This window comes from Octopus bimaculoides, chromosome 11, assembly GCF_046866305.1.
Source record: "Octopus bimaculoides isolate indiv1 chromosome 11, ASM4686630v1, whole genome shotgun sequence".
Classification (NCBI taxonomy): Eukaryota; Metazoa; Mollusca; class Cephalopoda; order Octopoda; family Octopodidae; genus Octopus; species Octopus bimaculoides.
This window is the reverse complement of record NC_142938.1, coordinates 9,421,681-9,434,316: the sequence shown is the minus strand read 5'-3', so window position 1 is coordinate 9,434,316 and position 12,636 is coordinate 9,421,681. Positions and strand designations below refer to the sequence as shown.

Here is a 12,636-nt window from a genome sequence, read left to right as displayed (position 1 = left end):
GGGTTGGACGATTTGACTGAGGACTGGTGAACCGGATGGCTGCACCAGGCACCAATCTGATCTGGCAGAGTTTCTACAGCTGGGTGCCCTTCCTAACGCCAACCACTCCAAGAGTGTAGTGGGTGCTTTTATGTACCACCGGCGTGAGGGCCAGTCACACGGTACTGGCAACAGCCACGCTCAAAATAGTGTTTTTAACATGCCACCTGCACAGGAGCCAGTCCAGCGGCACTAGCAACAACCTCCCTCGAATGATTTTCTAACGTGCCACCGGCACAAGTGCCAGTAAGGCGACACTGGTAACGATCACGCTCAAATGGGGCTATTTAAGTGAAGACCAGGCCTGAATGCTTGCAACAGAGTCAATTCCACTGGACAATATAGGTGGTGGGGGTGGGGGTGCTAAACCATGGACTAGATTAAGTCACCCACCTAAGTAGGCCACTGTGGGATTTGAACTTAGACTGTAAAGAGCCAGAACATATACTGCAAAGCATCCCAGCCAATGCATTAATCATTTCACCAGTGCAAAATCCTAGACAGGTACTTAACCAATCCCAGAAGTGTGAAAGACAAAGTTGACTTCAATGGGATTAGTCCACCTCAATGGGATTGGGTGAGATTGATAAGATTGATTGCCAGTCAGAAAAAAAGATAAATGGATGTAAAACAGTAAAATAAAAACAACTCCAGTATATCCTTTGAGGATATCAACAAAGTTGGTTTCATTGGCTGCAAGGAGTGTTTCAACACTAACAAATTAAAAAATATTGGAACTGTGTAAATAACTATGGACCAGAATTTGCTTCGTTCGAATTATTTTATCAATATGAAAATAATGGGGAGCAGAAATGGTCAAATAGCAGATAATATGCTTTATAATATTTAATTACATCTCAAAATCAAGTCTTGCTGGGGCTAGCCATTTTTTATCTCTCTTTGCTGATGAAATGAGAATTAGTAATGCACCAGGTGGGTGGGGGTGATGGTTAATTCAATTGATTAATATTCTTTCCCTACAAATTCCTGATCTTGTTCCAATGTAGGAAATTAATATTGGAGATCTTTTCTCTGGAGTATATGGGTGCAGAAACGGCTGTGTGGTTAAGAAGTTAACTTTGCAACTACAGGTTTTTCAGTTTGATCACATTGCAATTGAGTTTAAATCATCCTTTCCCTATGGTTTCAACCAAGCTTTGAGAGTGACATTTCAGCAAACACAAACTATGTGGGAGTCTGGAGCAACTAGTTACAAAAGGTAGGCTTAATCCGTTGCCTGCTTTAACACCACTAAGTAGCTCTTAGGCACCGTTAGTGAAGCCCACTCTTTTGTAAAGATTTGGGAGGGGGGGGGGTCAGTTCTTTGGTCTGAAGATAACTTGTTCCTTCCCTCCTACCAGTACCAGCAACTCTGGGAAAAGGTCACAGATGCTACCCTTCTTTACTTAAACTAGCCACAAACTGCTTTTTTTTTTTAATTGAAAAACATTCCAGATGATATTTTAGATCAACAAAGACTAGCCCTTTTAAAACTATTAAACATTTTTCCAATTTTTAACTTGTAGTATGTCCTTTTCAAATGTCAATCTGGCTGGTAGGCAAAAATAAGTTCCCTCCCACTAATCAAAGATTTGACCACAATTCTATTAACTCTCTCTCTCTCTCTCTCTCTCTCTCTCTCTCTCTCTGTAATGTCCTAACTAACACTAAACCATTCTTTCTCGACCATGTTGACTACAGTTTCAGTTATTCTAGTTCTACCACTAAAATTGCTCAGTTGAAAGAGCGTCAGACTTATGAGTTAGAGAGTAATCCGAGCGTTGCAGGTTCAAACTGCCTAAGTGAGTGCACTTTTGTCTTTTGCTTTTTTTTTTTTCTTTCTTTTTAAATGCAGGCTTAGCTGTGCAATTTTAAGAAGCTTGCTTTGCAACCATAGTTTCAGATTCAGGCCTGCTGCATGGCACCTTGGGTAAGCATCTACTATAACCCCAGGCTAAACAATGCTCTGAGAGTGAATTTGGAAAACTTGTGTGTGTGTGTTCTACCCCTTCACTGCCTGACAACTGGTATCCATTTGTTTAACTGTAATTTAGTGGGTTCAACAATAGAGACTGACAGAATAAGTACCAGGCTTAAAAAAAAAAGAACTGGAGATCAATTTGTACCACTAAAAACTTTTCTGTGTAGAGCTCCAGCATGGCCACAGTCCAATGGCTGAAACAGGTAAAAGAATAGAAGAGATACCTACAATCCATCAGCAAATTTTTAAAATCTTATTTTAAAAATAATGGCTGTCTTGAAATCTGTTATATTTGCTTTGTTCTTTTAGTGGTTTGTTATGGACTGTGGTTATACTGGGGCAACCTTGAAGAGTTTTGTTGATCAACTTCAGTACATATTTTAAACCTGGCACTTTATGAGTCATCTCTTATTGAACCACTAAGTTATGAGGATATAAACAAACTAACACCAGTTGTCAAGCATTGAGAGAGAAAAATACGCTTGCAGGCAGTTTTTATCTACCAAGTACATCCACAAAGCACTGGTTGACCATGGGCGACAGTAGAAGGCACATGTCCAGAGTGGCACACAGTGGGAATGAGTTGAAAACCCTGTAGCTTGAAAGTGAACTTATTAAGCCACCATACCTGCACATTAAGTTACTATTGTATCAGTTTCAAAATTTTGGCACAAGGCCAGCAGCTTTTTTTGAAGGTCAAAGGGCTTAAGTAAGTGCATTAACTGATGTTAAAAGTAAAAACTTTGATTAAATACTAAGAACTCAATAATAGGAGTAGAGAAGTTTAGAAACTCATTTAATTTATATTATCAGAGGGGGAAAAAGAAATAAAAAAAAATTATTTGGTTCATATTCAATATTTATAGCAATTTGTGGGTGTCTTGGAGTAAAGCTAAATAACCAGCAAGCCAAATGTGATCCATTTTGACTTACATCTACAACTACTCAACTTCATCTTATGTTGTTACTAATGCCCTTGACAACAGGATGAATGTCCTGATCTTATTTCTGCCTATATAAACCTAAGGCCTCGCAACTTAAGAAATCAATATTTGCACCTGCTATGTCTTCTCGAATAACATGTAGTAAGAATGATGTGTAAAGTTACAAGACATTTGTAGTTAAGCCATTCATATGACAAAATTTGTTTTCCTAGTTTAAAAACAAAAAACAACAAAAATGTTTCTTAAAAGTCCCCTACTGTAATGGCATGCAAGACATGCAGTTAGCTGTTGTAAGCAGCTACTAGTTAGAATCCTCATTAACAACAACAACCACCACTACAACACTAGCAGCAATAACAAGTCAGCTAGCCAGCCAAGTCAACCAGAAATAGCTTTGACATAACCAAATACATAGACATAATGGTTGAATGCCAAGAGATATATTTATGAGTACAATGAACAAAGAATTCTGGTGTGTGCAAAAGTATAAAAGATACAAAAGAAGTTAAATTACTAATAAATGAAACAACAGGATTAAGTACAAGTCACACTGGGAAACTGTGATTAAGCAAAATCATAGTAGGAAATCTGAGATAAATATCTAAATGTGAATAAAGAAATATAGAAAAATAATTTAGAATACTGGATATGAAAATTAGAATAATTTTGCTGTATCTTGGGTGGGTCATTATGCCAATAATAAACATATGCACTGGTTCTATTTCACTTATTATTATTATTATTAGCCAATTCATTAACGCTTTAACCAATCAATCAGTTAGGTTTGCAAACCTCAATGACATGCACTCCCTACTCCAGGTCTTCTTTGGGTCCATCTGCGTTTCGTAGTTTACAGGTTCTATATTTATAGAATAATTTCCATTTTGGTAATAAGCCTTGAAGCTAAGGTGGAGGCTGACTAAGGTCATAAGTTCAAGCACTGCTAGAGTTAGTATGTTGTGCCCTCACCACCTTTCTCTCAGAAGCCTGATAGACGTATAGTGCCAATGTTACTTTTGTTAATGAAAGTGCTCATCCTTTATTATCACGAAAGGCAATTTTTCCAGTCATCTCGTATTTACCTTAAAGCCTAAAACGTCTTTAAACTGATTACACAGAAAGCATAAGTTAAGGTGATCCTGGTTGTAAAGAATTGAAACAACTGCGTAGGTGTACCAAATGACAGTAGACCTGGCAAATTTCATGTCGATAACCACTGAACCAATTGGCAGTAAGTCACTTGATCCTAACAGTGTAGTTACCAAATTTCTGTACTACATTTTAATCAAGATTAAAACATTTTTAAAACCTTATCAGAACATGCCTCCCAATGAAGACAGGATAGCCACTCATGAAATGCTAATCAAATAAATTGTCCATGCCAGAGATGTGCTTAAGCAGATATGACCAGCTCTACTACCAAACAATGATGGTGAATCAAATAGATGTTTCTAACATCTAGTCCATCAATAGTTGATGTGATAGTCTAAAGATGATTACACAACCAAGTAAATTAATTCTATGCTGGAATAGTAATAATGGTCTATCTCCAAGCTAGATCATAAGGTCATGGGAAAGTGCAGAGACCAGTGATCTAAATGGTTCTGACAACTTCCTTCTGCATGCTAAGTTAGCCTATAGCTTTAAGTTGTTCCAAAAATAAATTAATCATACAAATAAAGTTTCTTTGTCTCAAAACTCAGAAGTCAACACATACAAACTGGTTCATAGTAAGTTTGGCAAATTGCCTTCAGAAAGTTGTGCTTCTGAATAGCACTCCTGTAACATACTTTACTGAAAGCTTATAATAATATTTAAGAGCTGACTCAAGATTAGATTTTAGGTCAAATTCACACATCATTGTACTAGTTAGTGACTAAAAAATAACTTTTCTACGGAATGGACTGTTCTGTTTCCTTGTAGACCACAGTGTGCAGTAGCAACACATTGTTGAGGTAATGGAACAATGTTATCGTATGTAGTTGATGGCAGAAAGTTGTAACAACAGCTGAATAGCTCAACAAGAGGCTAAAAAGGTGTGGGAGTGAAATAAGTTGATGCACAAAAGGTCACAGCTTAACATGTTTCGCCACTTGTCTTGATATGTGATGTCAATGTCTCACTTGCTCAAAGCATGATCATCGACCTCAGCACAAAAATTCAAATCCAAAATATAGTTAGTATTAACATCATTAAATGTTTCGAAAGAAATAAATCAAAACTGTGCAATATTGTTTGATAATCATTTTAGATACTTATTTCTTAGATGTCTCTGACAAAATATACAAGTAAAAGGAAAAAGGTTAACTGATCAGTGACAAATGCACATAAAAAAAAAAAACACTAATTGGACTAAGTTTCTTTTTCTGTTTTACAGGTGTGGCTGTGTGATTGAGAAGCTTGCTTCCCAACCATATGATCTTTGGTTCAGTCTCACTGTGGAGTACCTTGGGCAAGTGTCTTCTACTATAGCCATGGGGTGACCAAAGCCTTGTGAGTGAATCTGGTAAACAGAAACTGAGAAAAGCCTGTTGTGTGTGTGTCCCCTTGTCTAACCATCACACGATGGTTGTAATGAGCATCACCATCATACAAATGAATGTTGATCATGTCCAGTCTCCTGTGAAAAAGAGGTCTGGCCATGGGGAAATATCACCTTGCTTGGAAACAGGTGAGAGTTGATGACAAGAAGGGCATCCTGCCATAGAAAATCTGATTCAATAAATTTCATCTGAAGCAAGGAAATGCTGACATTAAATAATGATGACTTTTACTCTTTATGTTCCATGCGTTTTTCTACATAAGTAAGACTTTTAGAAATTTGAACATTTACATGTTGAGAGGATAGCGGGGGTGTGGCTCCCAAGTCACATGTCTTCCCTACAGTTACTTACACCAGGAGTACAATACAGAGGTTATAGAAACAAATGCATCTTGATTCTCTAGTTACGTTGCCTTATTGCATAGAAAAAAAAATACACTCACTTAAGTAGATTTTGATAGTGACCAATCTTTTATCAATTTCTTTACCATGTGTTGTTACTAGCTCCTTGAGATAGTTACTTGGTGACATTGACCTTACCTCTAGTACTGATATTCAACTGACCCCTAACAGCAATGGGGCCTTGAAACCTACTATCTGTGCCAGTGATAACATATTCAATGAACTTTGATATATACTTCGACTTTAAGTTGCTTTCAAATACAGCACAACAAACACAGCAGTTACTGACTTGGACATTTTAGACTAGATTAATGTTCACTATTAAATGAATGAGAGAAAAAAAAGTAAAGTTGAATCACTCTACATACTGTATATTCATCTATATTCACAGAAGGGAGGTGGGGTAATCTAAAATTGTTGGAACAGACAACAAAATCATTTACTTAATGAAAATTTAAACTGGTGAGATTTCTGAATTATTCTATCATACTTCTCCCTTCATTTATTATCTTCTCTATAAAATAACCCAAAAAGCAAAGTTTACTTACCTGATAACCACATGTACAAGGGAAGAAATTTTTATCATCTATTTCCAGAGGATCCATACATAGTGGACACTGAAAATAGAAAATACATTGAACAGATATTTTAATATCTATAGTCAAGATGGTTTTAAAATTGTTTTAAAAATCGCACAAATGTAAAATCCTAGTTTCAACAATGATACACAAATATTTTTAGCAGAAGTTTGAACCCCAGGCTACATAATGTGAATGTGGAAAATACTAAAGAACTGGTTGGTTATCAGAAAAGGTTGACTGTGGGTAATGTTAATGCTTAGCAATTCTGTTGAATGCAAAATTCAGGTTTTCTTGCTGCCAACTGTAGTATCCTGGGTGAATGTGAACCCAGCACAGCAAGTTAAAAGTTATCAATCATACAGGTGACTACTGCTTATAGTCATTGACTGAACTCCTTCATTTAGGTATTTATAGTTATGTGAACTGGCAAGTTTCTTAATTAGCTTGAAGGCTGAAATCTTAATGATTTGGTCAGCTATACAGTGTGCATAAGATATTTGAGGACAGATTTATGTTCATAAAAAAACAGCTATAACAAAAAATGCTACGAGGATAAAAATAAACCTTCTTTACTATAATGTTATCCAATAAAGCCACCTTCAGCTTCAACAACTGCTTCTAAATCATCTCCATGCTCGAATCAAGTGGTCCTGGTTCATTTTGGACATTACTCTGACTATGGCAGCTTTCATAGAATCTTTGGTGTTACGAGCACGTTCATTGACCTCTCTCTCAACAATGCTCAATGCTCCACATATAGTAGTCCAATGGATTGAGATCTGGGGAATTAGGAGGCCAAATGTTAGGGATTATGTGATCATGAAAAGTTTCATCCATCCTGTGTTACTAGAGCCATGTGTGATAGTGCAGATTTTTCAGTTTGTTTAAGAGTCTTTTAGATCTGATGTAGTGGTTTTCTTTTACTTTTTCTGACAAATTGACCTTTCCTCATCATATAAGACATAACTGATGTCTTTGTGGACATTTCTGACTGTTCCTTCTGACACATGGAGATCTTTTGCAATTGACTTCATGGACTTTCTGGGATTGTAATCAATGGTCTGTTGAACTTGCTGGATAAATTCAAGTGTTCTGATGAGTTCAGAGTGCTTAGAATGCATTTTATGCTTTGATACTGTTGATACATTTCCATCTTCAGTCCCTGACTCCTTATAAACTTTGTAGACAAAACATCTGGCAACTTTTAAAAATCAAGATATTCCTAAATTGCTATGCTCAGCCTTTATAACCTCAATAACAGAATCTGTAACCTTTTTGTCACTAATGTCTCAGCAGAAACCAAGAGCAGAATGATGAAAGATCTGCTAAAATGTAGCATTAATTAATGAAATTACTGAAGAAAACTACCATTAAACAACTGACAATTTAATAAAGAATTAGAATAAAGATTTGACTTGTTAAGGAGGTTATATTCAATAATGAAAGAATTCAATAACAAACAGTAGTAAAACAGATTACTTACCTCTATTTGATCTTCACCAGACATGATTTTTGGATTTCTAGTTCAGTTCTGAAACATTTAGAAAATAAAATGACATTCTTATACAGTAAATTGTTATGATTATCAAGGAAAATGTTAATGACAACTGCTCTAAATATATACAATATCACTGCCAAATTTAAACAGAGGGGGAGTGAAAATATAACTAAAAATTCTTTGTGAGACACCTAAAAAATTTTGGTACATTGACATTAGTTGAATTAAAAATAATAAAAAAAAGAAAAAGAATTGTTGAATGTCACACACTGACTATAGACATTACAGTCACATTTTCTCACACACCAAGGACATAACTCACCAACCCCCAACTTCATACATTTATAAATTATGTGGTACTGCAAACACTAATTGTTGTACCAAACAAATCTTCCAACACCAAACATGACTATTCACCTACCACACATAAGCATCACAGACTTCATAATGACTTTCGCTCAGCAGATGAAGGACAAAAACTGAAGTGAAAAGATTACTGCAAGCACACCAAGAGTATGGAATGACCTGGGAGGGTGCAGCTGTTTGGATGCTCACAATCTGGCATGGATGACCGAACATTGTGTTTTGGCTGACAGTACATTTTGACACTGGAGACAAACATATGGAGACATATACACATACAGAAATAGGGAGAGAGAGGGAAGAGAGACAGGCATTACACATACATAAAAACATAATTGCTCTCACAGATAGGAAGATAGAGAGAGAGACAGAGAAATTGAGGAAAACATTGAAACATCTGTTGTCAAAAGCCAGTGGAAAATCAGTGATGCCAAATAGGCAGCACCAAAATGTTTCATACATTCCTAGAATACATGGATTATGTCAAACAATATCTGGATGCCAAAATGTCACAATAGTTCCACAGCTGAGGAAGCTGCTTCATACCAAACCTAATGTTTAGAGTAAAAGAAGTTTGCATTTCTGCAGTATCAGTTGGCTGCCATAGTGGATTGGGTCTTCCACGAATAGAAATTATGTGTTGAGCATATTTGTTTCCTCCATGACAGTTAAAAAAAAAACTTTTCAGTAAAAATAAAAATAAATAGTCCAATGTTTGAGCATCATGAGGTAGACTGTATTGTGAACTAGTCCTTTCTGTGAAATTGGGAATTATGGTTGATGTAATCTTCAACCATATTGCCATAAGGTTTTCAATATCATTTTCATCACTTCCATTTTTTATCACTTTCGTTATCAAAATCTTCCTCATCCGACGAGGATTCATAAATATCAATATGATTTGTCCAAAGACAAATCACTGTTTTTATTTATACTTTGTACATCATCAAATTTCAGTGTTTATCCATAATGTTATTGCTTTTACACATGTTAATTAAATTTACCTGCCCATAAAAGTCAAATTTAATCAACAAGATCAGCTAAAATTACATAACTATAATCCACTGGTATATAAGCAACCACTGACAAAATTTCAAAGCTGTATGTAAAAAATGAAAGCTAGGAGTAAATATTGTGGTCACCCCTCCTGAACCTGAATAATTCAAAATAACGTGAACAAATAAGCATCACATTTGACAGATTGATCTGAACACTAAAGGGTTAAAGTACATGTCTAACCACAAATACATTAGACTGCAACACATTTTAAATCTATCTCTGTCATATAAATGTAGACAAACAGCATATACTCTAAAATAAGAGTATAGATTTTCAATCTCATGAGACAATCGGTGTTGATTTACAAAACACTTCTAATAAATTCCAAGGAATTTAAACTTACCAAACAACTAAATCATTCTTTCTCATCTCTTATGCAACCTTCCACACAACCAACGACTGTGTGGCTTTTGTACATACACAGTACAAACAAGATTTAAGCATATTTAAGGTACTGGGATAGTAGAATGCTCCTATACATTCAATTGGTTATAAACTACAAAGATCTGTTTCACTAAAGCTGACCAGGTCACTGAACAATTGCTACAGAAATATATGTTATACTATGACAAACACACACACACAGGTGTAAAGAAAAGTTTTAAAGAGAGTGAGGGAGAAAAACTTAATACATGAAAAAACTTATTCTGGCATTCACTCTCCTGAACAGGAAATGAAATTTGTTTTTTTTTTAACAACTCTTAACATTCATTTTTCTTCTTTCCTTTTACTAGTTTCAGACATTGTACTTTAATAGCATAGTGAATTACATCAGCCCAGGACTGCTGGTGACTCCTGCAGAATGAAGAACAATGTTGACTTGGGCAGAAATTGGGAAAACAAAACAGATGGTGGAACAAAACTGAAAGTAAAGATTGTTCTGTTTTATCTATTTGCTCAGCAATTTCTGTAAGTTTTTATTTTTTTATTTGCTTTCAGTTCTCAGTAACATACAGTCATACACATATACCAATTGTCTTTCATGTCCGCGAGTGAATTGAACAGTGAAACACACAGACACACCTTATTTTTTCACGAATTGCTTGTTTGTATTTTTTGTGTAAGTATATGTATGTATAAATCTGTTTATGAACTCAAGAAAAATTAAAGAAATAAAAAGATTTTCCCAAAATTGTCAAACAAATAGATAAAACACAATGCTATTTGGGTTTAGCCTTGTGATATCATCTCCAAAGGATAGCCCAAAAGAGAAATACTACAAGGAAGAATTAAACTCCAAACTGCTTGATATGGCCACCCCACCACCTGAAAATGATTTAAGAAAATTTGTAATTTACAATTACGAAAGCAAAATTTTAATACAAAGTATTGTGGTTAGTGTGATGAACTCACAACATCAAGATCATGGTTTTCATTCTTTGACTGAGCAGTGCAGTGTTCTTGAGCAAAACACTTCATTTCATGTTGGTCCAATCCACTCAGCTGTAAATGAGTGGCCCTGCAATGGACTGGCATCTGACTTAAGGGAGAATTTTGTGACTTCAGTCACCTACATACTATGAAAACTGAGTAACTATGAGTCCAAAGACTTGAGAGTGATGCCCAGAGGATAGTGATGATGATGATAAAACAGCCAATTTTCTATAGGAACAAGTTGGTGGATTATACTCTCAGTGTCAACACAGAAATGTATTGTGATAGAATTGTTTCGTGAGACAATGGTACAGATTCAAAATATATAAGCCACTTTATACCTTAATTTATGAAAATGTCACTAATTCTCAATATCATAATCATTGCACACTCCACAAGGACTTATTAGTTACTGGATTATTAAATTTTACAAACAAACAGAATACTATTACTAATAGCTCACTAATTAACATTTCATTAACTAGAGCAAAAACATTTTTTTTTTATGAATCAACTTGCATCAACTAATGTCAACACAATAAATATAAATATATATATATATATATAATTATGTGTATTTCTTCTATCTTAATGAATAAAAATTCTTCTGATAGAATAAATGGGTTAATAGAAACCAATGTAGCAAAGAACACAAAATAACAGTGGTTAGCTCCTGTTTTTAAGGCAGGAACTCCTTGAAATTTTGGGTATTTGAGTATATTTAAGAATTTAAGGATTGGAGAAAACGCATGTTATAATTGCATACTTTATTCCTACATATGTTTCAAAGGATTACAACCTGTGTGATCCATAGGGATCTTTGATATTAAAATTGTAACCTTCTCATCAGGGAAAGCATGGGAATCATCTTAAACGTAAGACATTATGACCGATTATGAAAACGATATATATATATATATATATATATATATATATATATATATATATATAAGTTCAGTAAAGAATGTTTCAGCAAGGTTTTAATTTCTAATACCATTTTACAACGCTAACAATGTCTGATTTAGGTATTCTGTAATACTGGACCAATTGTTTTTCATAAGTGAATGACCTTCATGTAAAGAAAAAATATATATATTTCTTAAAATAAACCCTTCAAATTTTCTTAACAAGCAAAGTGAAGTGTATTTCCTGGGGCTAAAATACTAGCTGTAAAGAATGAAAACTAATGACTATGTTATCAGTTGTAGTCTAGTAATTATGAGTAGCAACCAGTCTTATATTTATTTATTTATTTCAAGTGGATGTCATTCAATAAGGCACTACTGTACCATAAAAGTAATTGAAGAAATCTTTTACAATGACCAGGACGACGATATTGATAAAAGAATATTCTTAATGTCAAATGCATCCTTCAATGCTTGAGAAATGTTCCTGGTGCTGCAGTCACGATAAGCAAACACAGAAATTAACCGATACGAAGGACAGACATCAAAATGTGAAAGACTGAGTCACAGCCTGAACAGGATACAAATGCAGCTGTTGCTGCTGGCATGAATACGAGTTTCAGACGAGGAGAAGGATTCTAGCTTATGCACCTCGGTCTATGTTAACAAGGAAAGAGATGATGTAATTATGAGGATACAATAAACGAAGAACCTTAGAAGTTAACAGTTATCTCTTACTTGTTTCAGTCACTGAACTGTGGCCATGCTGGGGCACTGCCTTGAAAGGTTTTTAGTTGAACAAATTGACCCCAGTACTGCCAAACTAAGTTATGGGGTCTTAAACCAACACTGGCTGTCAGGCAGTAGAGGGGGATGAACCACAAAAACACACAAATACATCCAACAAGGTTCAAAACAGATTCCATCTACAAAACTCTCACTAGGCAT

The 12,636-nt window shown here is 35.1% G+C and overlaps 1 protein-coding gene across 13 annotated transcripts in view; it reads right to left on the bottom strand.

Annotated features, from left to right (window-relative positions):
- LOC106880921 (uncharacterized) overlaps positions 1-12,636 on the bottom strand; it is an 83,373-nt gene that overhangs the window by 26,170 nt on the left and 44,567 nt on the right. For all 13 annotated transcript variants that reach the window (XM_089359443.1, XM_089359444.1, XM_052971491.2 and 10 more), the window contains 2 exons: positions 7,973-8,020; positions 6,457-6,525 (listed from right to left, as the gene is read on the bottom strand). In XM_089359443.1, coding sequence (XP_089215569.1) covers positions 6,457-6,525; positions 7,973-7,996 — 93 coding nt within the window. In that variant the 5' untranslated portion in view covers positions 7,997-8,020. The remainder of the gene's footprint in view (positions 1-6,456; positions 6,526-7,972; positions 8,021-12,636) is intronic.